The following is an 18,446-nucleotide window of genomic DNA, read 5'->3' on the forward strand; positions in this document are numbered from 1 at the left end:
CGTACCTGTATTCGACGCAGCTTGGAAAGACGCTCACCCAGGTTGTATATATTTGTCGTACCGCTCTCTGAATGAGACATGTTCGTTGCCAGCTCTGTGAAGACCTACGCATATGTGACAAGCCACACGCAAACGAAAAAGGCGCATTGCAAGACTCAAATTCGGGTACAGATACGGAGCAGCTCTAGAGTAGTTACGCTGTTGACACAGTGACGCAACTTGTGACAATTCTGGACCCCTGCAGCTCCAACGTGCCAGGCCTCGTCTGCTCCGCCGCCCTTGCCGCGTGCGCCCGCCCCCCCTCGACAACGTCCTCATTCCTTTCCACCACGAGACCAGTGGCATACGCAACCCATCACAAGCCGTCTATCTCTTACATTGCTTCGACTGACTTAGCCCCTACGATGTTCAGCCATTTTGTGCACTGCTGAGCCCTTGGTCCTGAACCCCGCCACGATGATACCTTCGGTCGACAATTGCGAAGAGTGCACGCCGCCTAATGACCATTTCGGACCCAAGGCCGCGTTCTCGACAGTGCCATTCATCTCTACGTTCGCTCTCGTCACCTTGGTCGCCTATCGCAAGGTGCACCCGCTCCTTGCTGGTCCAGGTGCAAGCACCAACGTTTCCTCCAAGTCACGTCTGCCGACACCCGCAGTCTACCATGAACCGCCGACTCAAGTCATCATCCGGCGTATCGCCGCTCTTACCTTCTCGTTCACTATTGCTCTTTCCGCCGTCCTTACAGAACTCCTCCTCTGCGAAATCTCAAACTCTTTCAACCCCACGGCACGCAGCCTCGCCCTCCAAGTGACAGTCGTGTCGTTGTTGGGACTGCTGGTCATCGCCATACCTATCCTCGGAATCCATACAGTTGTTACAAGCTCTGGTGAACGAACCAAGAATGCTAGCACCCGAAAGAGGCGGATTGCGTGGTTTATCGAGGCTTTAGGGTATGCCCTCTTCCTAGGCCTATTCTGGGCTTTGGGAGCACTTCTGCCTGCGGCTACTCCGACTACTATAGTTGCAAAGCAAAGGCTGAATCTGTTTCAGGCATGTCTTGATCGGCTTGGTATCACAGGTGTCACACTTATGGCTTTGCTCAGTGGGTTTGCGTCTGTGAGTGCCATCTGGCAGACCTTTGGGCCGAAGGTCAAACTGGTCATGGAAAGCGACATCAGCAGAAAGCAGGCCGGCTACGACGCGACGGTGGAGATGATCGCGGAGAAGAAGCAGCGGCTGAACGCCATCCAACGGAGAATGACCGAAACACCGACAAGCAATACCGGGTTCTGGAGTAGGGCCGGGTCTCTGCTCCCGCTGTCCAAGAGTGGCGACACGCAGGAGAAGCAAACGCTAGAAGTGGAGATATCAGGTCTTGAAACCATGGCATCGTCGCTCGAAGCTAGTCTTTCGGTGCTCCGCGGTCGCCATGCCGATCAAGCCAAAGAAAAAACCACACTCGGCCGCCTGCAACTCGGCTTTGGCTTCGCCTTTTCGTGTTACTGCGTCTACCGGATCATCGCCACGTCAACCAACATTTTCCGTCGCACAGTACTGGCGCAACATGTCAAAAGCGAGACAGACCCTATCACCTACGGAATTGCACTGTTTGCGCGTCATATCTATCCGAGCCTTGATCAGGCGAGTTGGGCGCACCAGATCTCGTTTCTTCTGTCGGGGGCGATGCTCCTGGCGAGTTTCAACGCTGTGACGCAGACTTTCTATTTGTTCACAAGACTCGTGCCCGGCGTGCTACATGCGACCAGGACGAATTTCGCACTATTGATCAGCCAGGTGAGCGGCATGTACGTTATCAGTTCAGCATTGATGTTGCGCGGTATGATGCCCGAGAAGGTCGGGAGTGTGATCAACAGTGCTCTCGGAGCAGGACTGCTTGATCCCCATTGGGTGCAGAGGTGGTTTGAAGGGTGGTATTTGATGGCAGTCGTTGTCACAGTGATAGGCATAGGCTTGACAAGAAGTTGGCAATGGGACGATAATACGAGCTCTGATAGAGATGTCGAGATGAAAGGGGCCTAGATGCTCCCGTATGTATCCTTAATGATAGATTTGTACGACCAGGAACATTCACTGCCTGACATCTGATCAGATCCACCAATCAGATCGTTGCGTCATCAGCGGACTCAAGATTCCAGAGGCCACTTCCAACAAGCTGTGCCTCCGTAACAGGCCAGTCACGCGCCAGAATTGTATTACACCGTGCCGCATCGCATGCAAAGAAGACTGCAATATTGCTCTTAGCGACCTCGAACGCGTTATAAGATAGCTTGAGCGTGCCTTCCCGGAGGAAATGGATATCACGCCCGCGCTCTCCGCAATCCTCGTCCAGTCTCACTCCGCGAAGGCCATTTCGCAGGAGACCAAGCGTCTCACGCAGACCCTCGATGCCTTCCTGAAAGAAGCCTACCAAATCGTTCGCATCATCACAACTTCCACGAAACCTAGCTGACTTCTGTAGAACTCGTCACTAAACTCGCTCCTTACATACCTTCGAGCAATTCGCCAACCTTACCTTTCATCGGCTCTTCCCCCGCGGCGCTCTCACCAAGCTGCTTCCACCGGTGTTGGACCTCTCCAAGACATCCCGACGCATCTCACAGACCCTCAGCGTACTGCCATCGATGAGTCGACATCCTCCCTCCTCCGAGATCTCAATGGGAGCATTGTCAACCTGTCATCCGCGGCAGACCTACAGCATGACACCGCATCGAAGATGTTGCAGAAGAAGTACGGTCGACCCACATCGATACTATTGCGATGGGCTGCCGGCAGCGACGGGCCCGACCGGGACGCGGGAAAGTCGGACGAGCAGATTCAAGAAGAGGGAAGGGTGCGCACAACCACGGACTTTCGGAGCGCCGTACTTTGGTATCTGCGCATGAAGCTGGAAGTGGCGGCACGGACACAGGGCGGCATGGTCGATCAACGCGTGGAACGGGAACGACATAAGCAACTTAGTCGACTCAGCGATGTGCGAAATAAAGGGATACGGAGCACATCCCTGCCAACAAAGCAGGGCAACGGGGAGGACGGTGGCGTTGGAGACACTGGTGACAGCTATGGTGCTATTGACCTGAGAGGCCACGACAGATACGATCCCACGCACGACAGCTCCAATGGCGACAAGAACGCCTTGCAGCTCTCGGAAGAACAAGTCCAACTCTTCGAGACCGAAAATGCGGGACTCTTCTCCCACTTCAACGAACAGCTCTCCAAGATTACCGTGGCGGAGAAGTCTCTCCTCGAGATCTCCAGTCTGCAGCAGACGCTATTGGGCCATCTAAGCGTGCAAGGTGAGCAAATCGAGAGTTTAGTGGACAATGCCGCGCAAACTGGAGAGGACCTCAAGAAGGGAAACAAAGAGCTGAAGAGGGCTGGCGAAAGGGGGAGTACAGCGAAGATGGTCTTTTGGGGGACGGCAGGGCTTTGTGGGTTTCTGGTGACTTGGGATTTGATCTTCTGAGGACAATTCTGTACAGAGGACGAGAGAGGTTCAGGCCACCGAAAAGACGTGTTTCTCGCGGAGCTTTAGAGGATAGTTATGACAAGACTGCCATTGGGCAAAACAAATGAAGCAAGCAAACGACAGACTGTTCAAGACTGCATCTTACGTCTTTATTTTGTCTATCCTACACATCCTGCATTGCTGGGTCTAGGAAGATGTCGCTCATGCCGTGTAGTACACTCTGTACTCACAATCTCCCGCGTCCGAAAACCCTTGGTCGTACGCAGAAGCTCCCCGGCAGCCAAAGCTATCGTCATATCGTCACAGCGCTGCACGCTCTCGCGTGCGCGAAATCCTGATAATCTCATGTCGTCCGCTTACCGCAAAGACTCTGTCACCGCGGCTCGCGCTCACTTCGCGCCTCTCACCACGTCATCCACGGCTTGGGCAAAGTAGGAGACGTTGCCCTCATTGAGCCCGGCCATGCTGATGCGACCATTCTTCGTCAGATACACGTGCCACTTGCTCCGCAGCTCCAGTACCTGCTTCTCGCTCAAGCCGGTGAAACTGAACATACCAATCTGGCTCGTGATATGGTCCCATGTACCGGGTGTCTGTAGACGATCAAGCTCGCTCTTGAGGGCTTTGCGCATGGCGATGATACGTCCGGACATGGTGCGCAGGTCCTCTTCCCAGTCCGCAAAGAGGGATTGGTCGTTCAAGACAATGCTAGCAATGCGAGCACCGTAGATGGGTGGGTTGCTGATTTCGGACCGCTGCAAGATTGCGAGTTGGCTGGCCACACGCTTTATGACGTCCTTTGCATCTGCTGAGGGTGAGGCGACGAAATGGAATGCGCCTGCGCGCTGACCGTAGAGACCGAAGTTCTTGGCGAAGGATTGCGCAATAACCATCTCGAAACCCTCGAGGAGGAAATGACGGATGGCGAAGTTGTCAGTGGAGAGCGAGCCGGAGGCGAAGCCCTGATACGCGCAATCAAAGAATGGGAACAGCTTGCGCTCTTTCATGATTGTGGCAATCTCTTTCCACTGTGACTCCGTGGGGTCGACGCCGGTAGGGTTGTGTGCGCAAGCATGTAGAAGGATAATGCTGTTAGCTGCGGCGCTCTTGAGAGTAGAAATCATGCCATCGAAGTCGAGGCCCTTGGTGGAGGCAGACCAGTAGGGGTAGGTGGCTGTAGGGAGGTGCACATTGTCGAAGATCTGCTGGTGGTTTGCCCAAGTCGGAGTACTGAGGTAGATTTTGGGGGACGAGAGGAATTTGGACAGGAAAAGACCGCCCAGATGGACGGCACCGGTACCAGAGACGGTCTGTAGAGAGCACACGCGGCCATCCTTGATTGCGGGGGAATCAGGTCCCAGTATCAGCTTTTGAGCACCCGCTGTGAATTCGGCGAGACCAGCGATGGGCAGGTATTCGTTGTTGATTTGACCGCTTTCAAGCTGCGAGGTGTAGATCTTGTCCGCCTGCTGTGTGTAAGTGAAGGATTGCAGTGGCGTGGGGTGATGTAGACTAACCTTCTTGACAACGGGCAGAATCCACGGTTTGGCATTGTTGTCACGGTAGGCACCGATACCCAGATCGACTTTCTTATCAGAGGTGTCGGCGCGGTAGGCAGCCATAAGACCGAAGAGGGGATCCTCGGGTGCTTGTGGCACCGTCTTCTCGGTGAATAAAGTGGGGGATGCCATGATGGAGTGAGGCGGGGAAGTGTGCAGGGAGATCTGGGATAAACGAGAAGACGCGGACGAAGTTGACTGTGCGGATAAAGACAGAGGAGGAGATAAGGATGTAGAAGGTGAGGAAGACAAATGGCGGTGGTCAGGCGGTGTGAACTTCATATTGGTGGAACGCGTGTGAAGCAGCTCTTGCAGTGAATATGCGGGCGGCCTCCAGTTTCGGCGCTCCCTCCGCCCTGCGATGCGGCGGCCCCAGATTTTTATGTGTTGCTCCGAATCTTGCGCCCGGTCTCATCTTCCAATGACATGCAACCCGTTGGCGAGCTCTCATCATCGAAATGGCCAAACTACCTCGGCTCATTTGTTGTCCTTGCATTTGAGAGAGATAACAACTACAGACATATGACTTTCATGACCTATTCACCTTGAAGAGCCAGAGAGGTCATTTCGCACAGAGTAGGCCATCGCAGATGAGCCGCTGTCAGGAGCTTCGCCGTGCTTCCCTGTCCCCGAAAACTTCCTTCGTCCCGAAGTCCGGTGCTGCTCCATTGTGGCGTCTGCGAAAGGGCCATGTGAAGCTCAAAGTCCATATTGTCTCGTGGAGACAATATTGGGAAGTAAGCAGTAGGGTTGTGCTTTTCGACTCTGCTTACACCAATTTTACTTTGAACGTCAGCACGCTTGCTGCCGAACTGCACGGCCTCTGATAAATGCCATACAGACTGATCGATCGAACGAAATCTGCCGTCACCACCTCGGAACTCCGCGACTCTCCCATCCGCTGTTTCATGTTGCTGCCACAGACAGTCTTCCCTTTCTGTTTCCGCCTCTTGTATTCTGGCATGATGTCCTCACATGAAACAGTGGCAGTGCGTCCATGAAAAGCCTGGCTCAAGAAGTTCCCATCCTCCTCGGACATATGTTGTGTCAACTCGAAGTAGATGAGCCAACAAATGTCCCAAACACTATGCTTTCCTATCGTGATCTTATCGACAAGCCAACTGGTCTGCCCACGCAGAGCCTTCCGAAGGTGCCGCTGCACAAAGCTCAGATAGTCTTGTTGTTCTTCTGAAAGATGGTGAGCATAGGTTAACAGCTTTTGGGCGGCGTTTTCTAAAACGTAGAGAATTCTTTCGGGCGATTGAGCATGACGAAGTTCCACAGGTCGATGCGTGTCGGAGCTTGATAGTAGCCGCGGATAGTCAAGCTCGCATAGATCTCCGGTGTCTGTCTCGCTTTCAGTGGTTTCCTCTTCTGCAGAGTCGAAGTTCTCGACGATTGAAGGCACATCGGCGTCATTCAACTCGATCTCGGCCCGGTCGCGGCGATAGGTCCCAGGTGGCCGTTGTGCATCGGTGCTGGGGCTTTTTGGAGTGGGCGTATCCTCCTCTTGCACTGTGTCGACTCTCTCGATACCGCGTCCCGCTGTGGATTGGGCAGTAGATCATGATTGCCAAAGCTGCTGCATCAAGGGCGCTTGTTGAAGAGGGTCATCCACCGACGATCGCTCCTCGAGGTCTCGTGCGGTGTGCTGGAGTTTGTGAAGTGAAGAATGCTCTTCAGTAGAGAATGCCACCTCGGATCCAAGCAATGACTGCAGATGACAGCCAAGAGATCGCGCCATGAGAACAGCAGGAGACACTGATTGGCTCTTGTCGACAACATCGCTTGTTACGGTGTAGTACAGAAAACTGTTGCGTATGCCCAGGAATGGAGTCAGATGCACAGCGACTGGCATACTCAAACTGTGGCCGTTGTCGATAAACTTTCCAAGGTAGAATTGTATACGGAGTGTTTCTGAGGCGTCCGTGGCTGCTTTGCCTGTTGCGTATTCGTCACACGGCAACTTCTGCAGGAGGTCCTTGAGATCAGACACGTTTGATAAAGTTGCCTTCGGAAAGGCCGGTGTTTGGCATGGATTCGTATCGTCAAAGTTTGGTTCAGGCTCTGGCTCGGAGGCAGGAGATGACGGAGAGAAGTTATCTTCAGTACGTTGGAAATCAATAGCGAGGAAATTCCCAGAGCAGGCGATCAGGTCTCGGAAGCTTGTAACAGAAGTGTTGATGCGGCGGCAACACCCGTTGAGGAGTGAACCAGCCGCAGAGACAGGTTCAATATTGAGGATCAATGTTTTCCGATCGGTTCAACTGACACATTGTTTTGGGCCCCTGAAGGGCCAGAAGACAGGGCTGCCGAAGTGCAGCCATCAGTGAAGCCACGCTCGTAGGCACCAATATGGCAAGCGCTGGAGGTGAGGTATTCGATGTTGTGGACTGTGCAGATCCGCTTGACGCTTTGCATGCCGTACTCGAGGGTGCAACTGGGGCACGGTGTGTGACTTTGATGCTCCAGATCATGGCATTGACATCGCGAAACCTTGCTGTACTGCAGTGCCGGGTATACTTATGTCTTCCAAACCCTGGCAGGAGGGCTCGATTCTTCCTCCGGATCATTGCCCATGTCGCAGGTATTGTTGTAAAGTTTAGTTCGAGCTAGGCCAAGGCAAGTTTCGTTGGGAGGGTGCTCTTCGTAGCCAGAGAACGTCACAAGGCCGTTGTAGTATTCGTGATCATCGCTGTGACAAGTGTCGGGAGTTATGCCAAGGAAGTGCTCACCACTTGTATAGAGGGTGGTACATCGTGGAGGATTGTCCGTAGTCGTCTCAGCCATTGGAGCTAATAGTAAGCGGCCGGCCTGCTGCGAGAGACAATGAGAGGCGATGAGTAAGAAAGGGAATTCATTCTTCGGTTCCATTCGTGAATGTGCAATAGCTAGTAGACGGAGCGAAAAGCATTGATGGGAACACTGTGACATCGTACGGGTTGGCAACTCTTTCATCTGGAGGTGCAAACGACTGCAAAGAGCAGGCTCTGAAATCTGAGAAGGATCTATACTCATCTTGACCAGGGCGGCAAGGCTCTGGCATGTAGGCCGGGTTCATGAATGGCTGCCTGCTGGAACGCCTTCAGGGCTCAAATCGCTGCCCTATAAGTCTAAACAGTCTCCCGGTCCAATGCCGCAGCTATCATTTACCAAAGAAAAAGATACTTCTCCGCTCGCATGGTGCAGCCAGCTGCATGCACGTGTAATCAACGGTCTGCATTCTGCCCCGGTGTTTAGCAAGGAAGCGTGCAGACGGCCATCGCTAGGATTTGTCACTGCTTAAAAGTCAAACAGTGGAGCTTAACGAGCGTCACCATGGTTGATATCTTTGCATATACTGGCAGGATCGGATAATGAAGTGAACAAAGCCGAGGAAAGAAAAACGACGTTGGTTTTGAGCTTCGCAGGCCAAGGCGCGGCGGGCCAGAACCTCCGCAATTACAGAAAGGGCTCTCGTACCACGTCGCGCCTTTCACAGCATTGCATCGCACCACAAAGCCCGACGGTGCGCTCGCATAAGCAGAGTAACCACGTCCATACTCACGCGTTAGGGCTATTCCTATGTGTCAGGTCTCGATGTAAGTGCAATATTGTCGTGCCGAAGGGCGTATGAGTCAGAGTTGTGGTACAAGTACTCGCCATTTTCCTCACTGGCAAGCATCTTCACCCTTTCCGACCTTGATTATGACCGACCCTCTTGTTGCCCCGGTCGCAAGACCTGTCACTGACATAGATCGGGCCATCGACATCGTCAGCGAAGCCTTCCGTGCCGTTCCTTTGACCAATACCTTCATTGCCGAGATCGACAACACCCCACCCCCGTACCCCTCGCCCTCTATTGATGCCACCCGTCGCCGTCGACACTTCGCTCAAGGGATCAAAGACGGTTTCGAGAGTGGTTCTATATGTTTGGAAGCAGGAGACTGGTCCGCTGTTGCGATATGGGAAGCGCCGGAGTTTAGGGGCAAGCCCTTCACCCATTTGGGCAGTGCTGGCCCACTCCGCTCAGGGTGGAGAGAAAGAGTCAGTGCCGCCAAAGCGAAGCATCTTGGAGACAGACCGTTCTGGCACCTCGCATTTCTTGCTCGGAATCCCGATGTGCCCCTGGCGAAGGGTGCTGTGTCTGCGGTTGTGAAGCCGATACTCGAACGCGCTCAAGCCGAGGGCCATCCTGTCTGGCTGGAAGCTGTAGACGAGCGCGGCGTTGCTATCTACAAGCACTTTGGGTTCCAACTCGTCGATCATGTTGTGCTTGGTAAAGGAACTCACAATCCGTCAGGATGGCCCGAGGAGGGCGGCAGCGGCACTGCCGGCTATTGCATGATCTACGATCCTTGAGATTCTGTGGTTTTAGGACTATGCGCGCTGGAGCAAGTCTCACAGAACTTAAAGTGCCGGAGAAACCTGACGAATGCATTCAGACACAAGAGATAGACGGTGCTGCGGGGGCATCGGGATTGAGGCTGGCGTCGCTGACTGCTGGAGATGAAGACCGGCAGTAAATGCTTGGAGGCTGGCAAAATGATCCTATTATGCCCAGCATCCAGCCTGCACCAGGCGGTTCCCAATCTTCTTCGCCGTACCTGCATGAAAAAGCTTCTTCCAAAGGCATATTCAGATCTTGTCCGATCGTCCATAGGCTCTTGATGTCATACTGACCCCGCCCTACATTATGCATCTCCATCTCCCGAGGCACCCTCTAGACCACCGGCGCCGTGTTCACTTCTCTGCCTTCGGTCCGCAGCGCGCCTTACTACAGTCACGACCAACATGGCGCCGCGATCCGGCAATACGCTACCAAGACATGTGGTGATAGTCGGTGGTTCACTCGCTGGTCTCTTCACGGGTGTTGCCCTGAAATCTCATGGGTTCAATACCACAATCCTAGAAAGAACTCCCACGCCGATTCTCGAGAATCAAGGAGCCGGTATCGTCGCGGGTGGAGACACTTTGCGCTTCTTCCAGACCTATGACCGCTCTGGTAGGGACGTTGCCATCGCCTCGCAGAAGCGCCTCTACTTGAATCAAGCCGGCGACGTTGTCCACGAAGAGGTCATGAAACAGACGATGACCTCCTGGGATCTCACGTACTATCTTCTTCGAGCCAACTATGACGGAGTCAAAAGCGACTACCTCCTTGGCCAAGATCCCAAAAAACTGGGCCAAATCAGCCGATGGGAGCATCGACTACCGTTACGGCTGTACAGTAACCGGCTACAACATCTCAGGTGACCAAGTCCATGTGAAGTACACCACTTCCGACAACAAGCAAGAATCTGTGGCTGGCGAATTGCTAGTTGGGGCCGATGGTCCATCCTCAACAATGCGTAAAATCCTATCGCCAGATGTCGAACGGAAATACTGCGGCTATGTTGTGATCCGCGGAACGGTGCCGGAGGATGAAGCCACCGAGGAGGCACGAAAAGTGTTTGTGGAGCGCTTCTGCTTCTTTCATGGGCCGGGAGTTCAGAATTTGACGTATACGATACCGGGAGTACATGGTACGACGGACAAAGGTGGTCGCTTGCTCAACTTTGTGTGGTACACGAATTTCGAGGATGGTAGCGCGCAGCTGGACAAGGTACTGACGGACAAGGAAGGCAAGCGCAGAAGAATCACGATACCGCCAGGCATGATGACGGAGGATGCGTGGGAGATGGTCAAGGAGCGAGGAAGGGACAAGCTACCACCACAGATGGCTGAAATGGTGCAGAAGTCGAGGAACCCATTCGTGCAGGCGATCACGGATGTGATGAGCCCCACGAGTCTGTGGGAGAACGGGAAGGTGGTGCTGGTAGGGGATGCTTTGGCCGGCTTTCGGCCGCATACGGTGGCAAGCACGAGTCAGGCGGCATTTGATGTGTTGCTGCTGGTAGAGTGGTTGGAAGGGCGCATGGATATGAAAGAATGGGAACGCAGGACTGTAGAGTATGCAAGGAAAGTGCAGAGTATGGGGATGTATATTGGAAACAGGAGCCAGTTCGAGGAGCGGGATCTGAAGGAGTACGTAGAAGACCGGAACTGGATGAGCACACCAAGGGAGAAGTTGGACTTTCCGGAGTGGACTCAAGTGAGATAGGGGTCAGGAGCCTTGGGCTTAGACTTCTGCTGCGGTTTAGTTCCATAGCGGATCGATCTGCCTCGCTTTGCTATGCTCACGCCTTTATACTTCTTCGCCATCGGGCAGTACACTGCTCGCTATTGCCTGGTTGCTCTGGTCTCATTGGGGAGCGTTCCCGCCTCGGGCGCGAACCAGGAGTACACCTTTGCCAGGAGAGCGTGTCAGTGGTGTTTGTCCCGCATTGGATTTCAAGCCCCCCAGCGTAGCTGCAATGCCTCCGATGTCAAAAGCACATCGAGGCGGTCGTTGTCGACAATGAAGTTCCCAGCGCCTGCATACAAGGAAGCAAAGCGTGCAAGTCAAGCCCAGGGACAAGAACAGTAGCATTGGGGACATATGCCTTGATATCCTTGACTGCTGTTGCGGCATTCTCAAAATCGAAAGCTACTGGACGACCTTAGCTCAATGCTGGACGAATAGCATGGCTGAGTCTTTGCCCAGGCCATTACTACGGCAGTCTGGAAGATAACCTTGCCCGGAAGCTCGGGGTGCTTGTGTATATGTCGCATACCGGAGTGCGGAGGAGGAAGTCGAAGATCTTGGTGCATGTGCTTTGCATACGCTTGTTTTCGAAGACATCAAGACCTAGAGCAGAAACTCATGCACACGTATACTCCCGCTTCACCTTTGCTACGGCCGAAGGACGGGTCGAGTGAGTCCTGTTCCTGGGAGCATATCGGCGGCAGCGCATCAAAGACCCTGCCGATCTGTTGTACCCCTTCAAGCCTTCGAGGTAGTTCTCGCATGGCTACGGTGTATAGCAGAGGCTCTTGTGTGTGATCTGCCGTGGGTTTGGGGGACCTCGCGTTGATATCAATCCCTGTTGAAGACGACCATGGTAGTCTGATGGTCTATGCGACGGTCCAGCCGTTACTAGAATTGGAGGTCGACATCTGAACCATGTCACTCTGACTCATGCTTTGAGTCTTCGGCGGCGACGCAGAAGACTCTGTTGGTAGTGGTCTAGAGCTATGAGTGCCCCATTCAAGCAATTCAAAGTGTTCCCTTACCTCAGACGTCCTGTTGGAGAACCCGATCCTATTGGTTTAGTCTTCTCCCCAGATCCGAAAGTAACTTTACCCCCTCCTCGGGTAATGTCCATGTGCTTCCCCACCCGGTACTTCATGACGAATCCAGTACAACTAGTTGACAACTCCTTGCAATTACCCAAGTACTGCTAGCTCACACCTCGTCAGCAATCGTAATGTCCGACATGGCTAGCAGGCTTGCCACGGCAACTGTGCCGGCGTTCAAGTGCCCTCAAGGAACCAAAATGCATATCCTCAACCTTGGTATTTTGAATGTCGATGAGGGATGGTAAGTCCACTGCTTCCAATGTGTCCTCCTGGGACCAAGGCATGGCCAACCTTTGTATCTCATGCAGGCTCTTGCGAGGCGCCAACGGTGGCTCCAGTGCTGATCCGAACCCAACGAACAAGCGCCGAGATCTCGCCCTGATAGCAGGGCTCATCCATCATCCGACCGCTGGGCTCATCCTCTTCGAGACCGGCTGTGCCGAGGACGTTGAGGTTAAGTGGGGAGCCCCAATCACTGACGTTTTCCCGCGCACTACGTACAACGAGGAGCATAAATTACCAGCCGCCATCAAAGCTGCCGGATACGATATCAAGGATGTAAAGGCAGTAGTGATCGGTCATTTGCACTTGGATCATGCGGGGGGTTTGGAGCATTTCATTGGGACAAAGACACCAATCTATGTCCACGAAGAAGAGTTCAAACATGCATGCTGGGCGGTAGCTACGGAGGCTGATTTGGGAGTGTACCTGGGACACTACATGGATCTGGAGAAGTAAGGCCCTGTCACGTTCACTGGCGTACACCTCCTAACAGTGACACAGGCTCAATTGGCAGACTTTCGACGAAGAGCATTATGATGTGGCGGAGGGCATTACGTTGCACTTTTCCCCAGGCCACACTCCCGGTCTGTGTGCCATGCAAGTCAATCTGGAGAAAGACGGGGCCTTCATCTGGACGACTGACCAGTTCCATGTCAAGGAGAACTTCGAAATGACTCATCCACATGGCTGGCTAACGAGAGACTACAATGCATGGGTAAAGAGCACGAAGATGTTACGCAAGCTTAAAGAGCAATTTAACGCGAAAATGATCTACGGACACGACTTGGACACAGTGGAGGCCTTGGGGTATAACAGAAAGGTGTTCGAATGAGTGTAAAACTAGAAAATGTTCAGGAAACCTTGACATCCCCGTCTCCCAGATATTCAACGATGCTAGGACACAATGATGTTTATACATTAGCGACAGTCGGTGTCGAACGTCGTTGTCTTTGACTGGCCACATTGCTTATTGCCGACCTTGTCCCCAGCCAAGATGCATTGCTGCCGCTATCGCTCATGTTCTTCTCGCAGCCCACATCTGTTCTAGTGGCTACGTCCTTGCTTGTCTTGCGCCGAAGAACCCAAAGCACCAGGCCGAACAGTTCAACAACAGCGACAGTAACGGCAACACCGATGCCACCGGCTGCAGCGTTCGAGAGACTTCTGTCAGACTTGGAGCCAGAAGATGAGGGGGCATTCGTTTGTTCGCGGCAACACAGAAAGCTTCCATCGATGCACACGTAGAGCATCAGTCATTAAGGCCTCTAATGGAATGTGCGCCTAATTCTTCGACGAATTGTGAATATGGCATATCAAGTTCCGAGTTTCCGAAGAGTGGAAAGGCTGCCAAATTTTGATCTCCATCAATGCCGTTTCGGAAGAGAAAGCGAACCATCAGTTGATCTGGAATGAAGGTGCGTTCTTCGGTAAAGAGCTCAAAGGCCATGCTAGCAGCGTAGTTTGGGAGGCCCATGAAATTGGCACTTGCGGCAGTAGGATTCACGAAGCCGAAGAAGGACAGGAAAGTGTCGTAGGAGCCGGCCATCAGGCTGAACTTTAGACCGGCATTGCTTTGGACAATAGTCTCGAGCTAGTTGAGGATGCCACCCGCAAGAGTCATGCCGCCAATGCAGCGGCCGGCCTGGGATTCATTAAAGTTGTGACCCCACTCCCATTCATCTGCGTAGAAGCGAACTTGGTCGAGGTCTGCGGAATCAACGGAGAATGCTTCATCCTCGATTGCTGCTGTGACCACAGTCCTATTATAAATGGAAGCAGTATTATGTAGATCAAAAACATCGTAAGCTTTTACGTAGGACACACTCTTCGCTCCCAGGATCGAGCCAAGTGTGCCCTCGGCCTTGCATATAGCTCTGCCGAAGACTCGAGGGTGGCTTGGTACTCAGCGCTTTGGCGATAAGATTTTGAGGCGGCATCGTAGTTCAGACAGGAATCATCGCCTTTGATCCAGATGGCGTCGGAATCTGAGTCTCCTCGGCCATGCACAAGAACAAATTGGTAGCCTTCAAGAGGTCCTTCGGCGTCTGTACCATTGTTCAGATTCTCTGTGGCAAGCGAACTGTTTACAAGTGGCGGATAGAAGCCCTGGAGAAAGTTCGTGGAGGTTTGATAGAGTACATGTTCAGTTGGAGCAGAAGCCCACAACTGCGAGGAGACCACTCTGTCGGGCGAGATGCCCTCGATGGGATAATTGCCAGTAAGATATCTTTCACGGTAGAATTGACCCGACTGGAACATTTGCTTGGCCGCGAGATTGGTCATCTCATAGCCTTTGTATAATTTGGCGGTACGATCGCCATATCGAGTGAAACAAGTGCACTATGAAGGTAGTGTGCGTTTGTGACTGTCAAGGCTGTCGCGAGAAGCGCAAGTGTCGAGACAGCAGGCATGTTAACTTTACAGGTCGCCAAGCAAGGCCGTCTGAAAGCTCCTCGTGTCCTCCTATCGATGATTTTGAACCGCGCAGATTACCCCTCTCTGCGGTGGTTACTTCGCGCCCTGTAGAAGTGCCAAGGTTTGGATATGCACGGTCGTCCTTCTCGAGAGAGCACACTGGTTGCGGAAGAGATCAAGCTATGCCAAGAAGCATCTGTGCGAACAGCAGAAGGAGAAATAGCGGTACAAAGGCGGGGAGAGACCTGTCGACGTGAGGAATTGCGGGCCCGGTTCATGTTGTCTCGACCACTTCTATCACGGTACCATCGCGCTGAGGTCGATCAATCTTCTGGGTTGTGAAACTGCAATGCATAGCATGGTCAGTCCCACACTGTATCATTTCAGCCTGCAGAACACAGCCCAGATGACAAGGAGAAGTAGCGTCATAACAGTTACAACGTCGAGGAGCCTGGCAATACCAAACGCATCGGCCATAAAGCCTACAATAAGTGGAGCTAGGGCGCCTCCCACTTGGCCCATGGCTGCAGCAGCTGACACAGCACCGACATGTGCTTGAACTGGTAGCTTCTTTGCAAGCAAGACAATTCCAGAAGGGAAAAAGGGACCGAAGAAGAACCCTGTCGTGGCAAGTATTGCGAAGAGGACAGTCACATTCGTGATGAACCTGAAGGCCGCCTGCGCAATTGCTGAAAGGAGGATGTAGACCGCAACGGAAGCTTGCAAGCCGAAGTGCTCGGTGATTGGACTGAGGATGATTCTGCCCGTGACCATACCGATCCAGAATGTGGATGATGCGCTTACAGCGATATTTCGTTCGACATGCCGGACCCGGCCCATGTAGGTCACAATCCAGTCGCCGTAAGAAGCTTTACTGTGAGAAAAGGCACAAGCAAGCACCAGAATGACTTACATTCAATCCCAACATAGATAAACCAGTAGAATCCGCACATCCATGTGCTTTTCAGTCGCAATGGGTCAAATAAGCTTGTCTGCCTGTCGTTGTCATCGTCAAGAATTGCTCGATATTGCTTTGCATCGTCATTTCGGAATGATACTACAAGAGCTAGGCATTCAACCACGCAAAGTGTTATCTGAGGATGTGTCAGTCCAAGCATTTCAACGTTCGAGTGCCATACCAGAACGCGGTAGAAAGCAAACCAAGCGAGCCCTTTCTGTGAGAGTAGTACAACGACCGCTGGTCCAAGGACGCATCCCGTTGACCAAGAGCCATGCATTATCCCCTGAGTAACATTTGTATAAGGCACGCCACTGCCCCAAGCACAGAATCCTGCATCGGTGAGGCCTGTTCCGAGGCCAAAGACAAAGTAGCCCAGCAAAGCTACTGGGAATGGCGGGCCCCATAGCAGCACAAGCACACCAGTGATACGCAGGATAGGGCCAAGGAAGGCGATACCCCGTCGTCCGAAACGGAGGTGGATAGTCTGAATAGTGCACACTGCGATGAGATAGCCGGCGAGTGCAGCAGGGAAAATGAACGCAGTGGGCCCGTTCTTCAGGCCGTAATACTCTTCTATCTGCAGCCGTAGAGGCAGTGGTTAGTGTACGGTATGAGATAGACCGAGATACGCACGTCTGGAATCATTGCCTACGATCAGTCAGTGAGTTAGGGGCGGGTCATCGCACGGGGTTCTTACACCTATGGCACTTTGAGCCAAGCCAGTCGCCCCAAAGTTGAGGACAACGGCACTGAATTTGAATACCAGGTCAAAAGAAACATGTCGTACATTATCGAAATTTGTCGGCGGTGGACGCTGGGAGCTCGGAGATTCTGCGCGACCAACTTCATTTGAAAGAAGCTGCTGCCTTTCTCCCTCCTGAGTGCTCGGCAACATCGTGGTACCTGCAATAGCTCAGAAAAGGGAGCGACTGCACTCTGTTCGGTATTCGACGTCGGACTCCACCTCATGTAGGTTCAGAGGCTGATGAGAGGCATGACACAGTCATATGTATATTAAAATGCACTAACCTTGGTGGCAGAGAAGGAGAGATCAGAGAACTCTGAGAGGCAGTCGGCCCGGATACCAGATCAGTTACACATAAGGGCCGCTTGATGCTTGGCGATAACACACGCCAACGGGCCACCAGGCGACATGGAACCTTGGTACTGTAGCTAGGAGCAATTGTATATCCCCGCAAGTTAGAAGCTATTCTCTACTACTCGTCGTAGCTAACCTCAAGCGCATCATCCACGCTATCCTCGCGGTTCTCACCGACTTCATCGTCCCGCTCCTGCATTTCCTCATCAGCTTCCGCAGGGATAGTGGTGTTCTCTTAGAAAATGTAGGTAGGATAGTTGAAGGGTAAGAAGGACGATCGCAGGGTTGGAGGTCAGCATTCACGAAGCGGATGAGACTTGGTGAATTCATCAATAAGGGGATCTATTGCAATGACTATAACTTCAGTCTCAACTCGATTCAAAAGTCCTTCTGCGGAGCGTCACCGGTGCCGCTGCCGTATTGCCTTACAGATTCCTTCGCTGCATTTTTGTCGGCAGCGAACTGCTGGACCTCTGGTGCATCCATGTTCTTTGCCACATTGTCGGCTTGCCACTTCTTGAAACTAAAGCCAACGCCTTCGTCTGCGAGGATCAGTCAATGCACAGTGTTTCCCGAGTTACTTACGGGAATAATCCTTGTCGTTGGCCTGATCTTTGTGATACTTCACTTGAATGAAATCGCTGTCGACAGTGCCCGGGTCAAGGCTGAGACTGACGAGGGCATTGATAGTAGCAGTCTTTGGAATGACCTTGAATGTCCAGCTCTGTTCATTCTTGAACTGTATCAGATCCCGATCATTCTTGATGATTTCGTAGCCCTCGTTCTTAGAATCCTTGAACAACTTAGGCAGGGCAAACCACTGGCCCGCCATCTTGTATCTATCGTTCGCGTAAACGAATTGGTCGTCATAGACGCAATCAGCAGTGTAGCGCTTGACGCGTTCAACAGTCGGCTGGCAGGAATAGAGCGCAATAATGTCGTCCTGGATTGGTTAGCAGGCACGCAATAGAGCCAAACCCTACCGTACGATCAATCTCTGTCGAGGACCATCAAGTGGGATTGACTTAGATGGGTCGGGCTTGTAGTCTTCGCTTGTAGAAGTCTGACGTGGCTCGAACTGCTCGCCGGGAGTGTTGGAATTGTTCTTCGGGAAGTTGGTCGTCGAGTCGACCTTGGGTTCGTTCGGATTAGACATTCTGAAACTTTGGGCTATGCTGAGGAATTTCGAAGAGGTCCTGCTTATCTGTCGAAGATTGGAAAGCGAAATACAATGCAAGCGAGTTACACAGAACATCAGGATCTCTTGCCTTTTCTCTCAGCAACCCACTCCAGGTCGCGTCTCTTCATGAAGGCACGATAAGTCCGGAGTGTGTCGGGCCGCATGACGTGCTACAATGGGCTCTGTGAGAGGTCATGATCTCACTTGCCACGAGGTGCTGCGCGTGTTCGCCGGCAGACGCCAATGCGGGTGCACGCACC

At 52.8% G+C, this 18,446-nt stretch overlaps 10 protein-coding genes across 10 annotated transcripts; 5 read left to right on the plus strand and 5 right to left on the minus strand.

Moving 5' to 3' along the window:
- Window positions 1-456: 456 nt before the first annotated feature.
- HMPREF1541_01448 (uncharacterized protein) lies at window positions 457-2,043 on the plus strand (the record flags this gene model as incomplete). Its single annotated transcript, XM_008713746.1, has 1 exon — window positions 457-2,043. One exon carries the CDS (start codon window positions 457-459, stop codon window positions 2,041-2,043), a length of 1,587 nt encoding a protein of 528 aa, XP_008711968.1.
- Window positions 2,044-2,314: 271 nt separating this feature from the next.
- On the plus strand, window positions 2,315-3,487 carry HMPREF1541_01449 (uncharacterized protein; the record flags this gene model as incomplete). Its single annotated transcript, XM_008713747.1, has 2 exons — window positions 2,315-2,437; window positions 2,483-3,487. The coding sequence occupies 2 exons, from the start codon at window positions 2,315-2,317 to the stop codon at window positions 3,485-3,487; spliced, it is 1,128 nt and encodes a 375-aa protein (XP_008711969.1).
- Window positions 3,488-3,879: 392 nt separating this feature from the next.
- On the minus strand, window positions 3,880-5,181 carry HMPREF1541_01450 (uncharacterized protein; the record flags this gene model as incomplete). The annotated part of the gene is made up of 2 exons (XM_008713748.1): window positions 3,880-4,956; window positions 5,008-5,181. The coding sequence occupies 2 exons, from the start codon at window positions 5,179-5,181 to the stop codon at window positions 3,880-3,882; spliced, it is 1,251 nt and encodes a 416-aa protein (XP_008711970.1).
- A 3,555-nt stretch (window positions 5,182-8,736) lies between these two features.
- HMPREF1541_01451 (uncharacterized protein) lies at window positions 8,737-9,390 on the plus strand (the record flags this gene model as incomplete). The annotated part of the gene is made up of 1 exon (XM_008713749.1): window positions 8,737-9,390. The coding sequence occupies one exon, from the start codon at window positions 8,737-8,739 to the stop codon at window positions 9,388-9,390; it is 654 nt and encodes a 217-aa protein (XP_008711971.1).
- A 432-nt stretch (window positions 9,391-9,822) lies between these two features.
- On the plus strand, window positions 9,823-11,131 carry HMPREF1541_01452 (uncharacterized protein; the record flags this gene model as incomplete). Its single annotated transcript, XM_008713750.1, has 2 exons — window positions 9,823-10,258; window positions 10,281-11,131. The coding sequence occupies 2 exons, from the start codon at window positions 9,823-9,825 to the stop codon at window positions 11,129-11,131; spliced, it is 1,287 nt and encodes a 428-aa protein (XP_008711972.1).
- Window positions 11,132-12,377: 1,246 nt separating this feature from the next.
- Window positions 12,378-13,363, plus strand: HMPREF1541_01453 (uncharacterized protein; the record flags this gene model as incomplete). The annotated part of the gene is made up of 3 exons (XM_008713751.1): window positions 12,378-12,490; window positions 12,558-12,983; window positions 13,033-13,363. 3 exons carry the CDS (start codon window positions 12,378-12,380, stop codon window positions 13,361-13,363), a joined length of 870 nt encoding a protein of 289 aa, XP_008711973.1.
- Window positions 13,364-13,780: 417 nt separating this feature from the next.
- Window positions 13,781-14,077, minus strand: HMPREF1541_01454 (uncharacterized protein; the record flags this gene model as incomplete). The annotated part of the gene is made up of 1 exon (XM_008713752.1): window positions 13,781-14,077. One exon carries the CDS (start codon window positions 14,075-14,077, stop codon window positions 13,781-13,783), a length of 297 nt encoding a protein of 98 aa, XP_008711974.1.
- Window positions 14,078-14,122: 45 nt separating this feature from the next.
- On the minus strand, window positions 14,123-14,814 carry HMPREF1541_01455 (uncharacterized protein; the record flags this gene model as incomplete). The annotated part of the gene is made up of 2 exons (XM_008713753.1): window positions 14,123-14,291; window positions 14,345-14,814. The coding sequence occupies 2 exons, from the start codon at window positions 14,812-14,814 to the stop codon at window positions 14,123-14,125; spliced, it is 639 nt and encodes a 212-aa protein (XP_008711975.1).
- A 510-nt stretch (window positions 14,815-15,324) lies between these two features.
- HMPREF1541_01456 (uncharacterized protein) lies at window positions 15,325-16,802 on the minus strand (the record flags this gene model as incomplete). The annotated part of the gene is made up of 4 exons (XM_008713754.1): window positions 15,325-15,815; window positions 15,860-16,040; window positions 16,086-16,484; window positions 16,605-16,802. 4 exons carry the CDS (start codon window positions 16,800-16,802, stop codon window positions 15,325-15,327), a joined length of 1,269 nt encoding a protein of 422 aa, XP_008711976.1.
- Window positions 16,803-17,384: 582 nt separating this feature from the next.
- Window positions 17,385-18,162, minus strand: HMPREF1541_01457 (uncharacterized protein; the record flags this gene model as incomplete). The annotated part of the gene is made up of 3 exons (XM_008713755.1): window positions 17,385-17,548; window positions 17,592-17,949; window positions 17,995-18,162. The coding sequence occupies 3 exons, from the start codon at window positions 18,160-18,162 to the stop codon at window positions 17,385-17,387; spliced, it is 690 nt and encodes a 229-aa protein (XP_008711977.1).
- Between the last annotated feature and the right edge of the window lie 284 nt (window positions 18,163-18,446).

The sequence above is a fragment of the Cyphellophora europaea genome, assembly GCF_000365145.1.
Source record: "Cyphellophora europaea CBS 101466 unplaced genomic scaffold supercont1.1, whole genome shotgun sequence".
Lineage (NCBI taxonomy): Eukaryota > Fungi > Ascomycota > Eurotiomycetes > Chaetothyriales > Cyphellophoraceae > Cyphellophora > Cyphellophora europaea.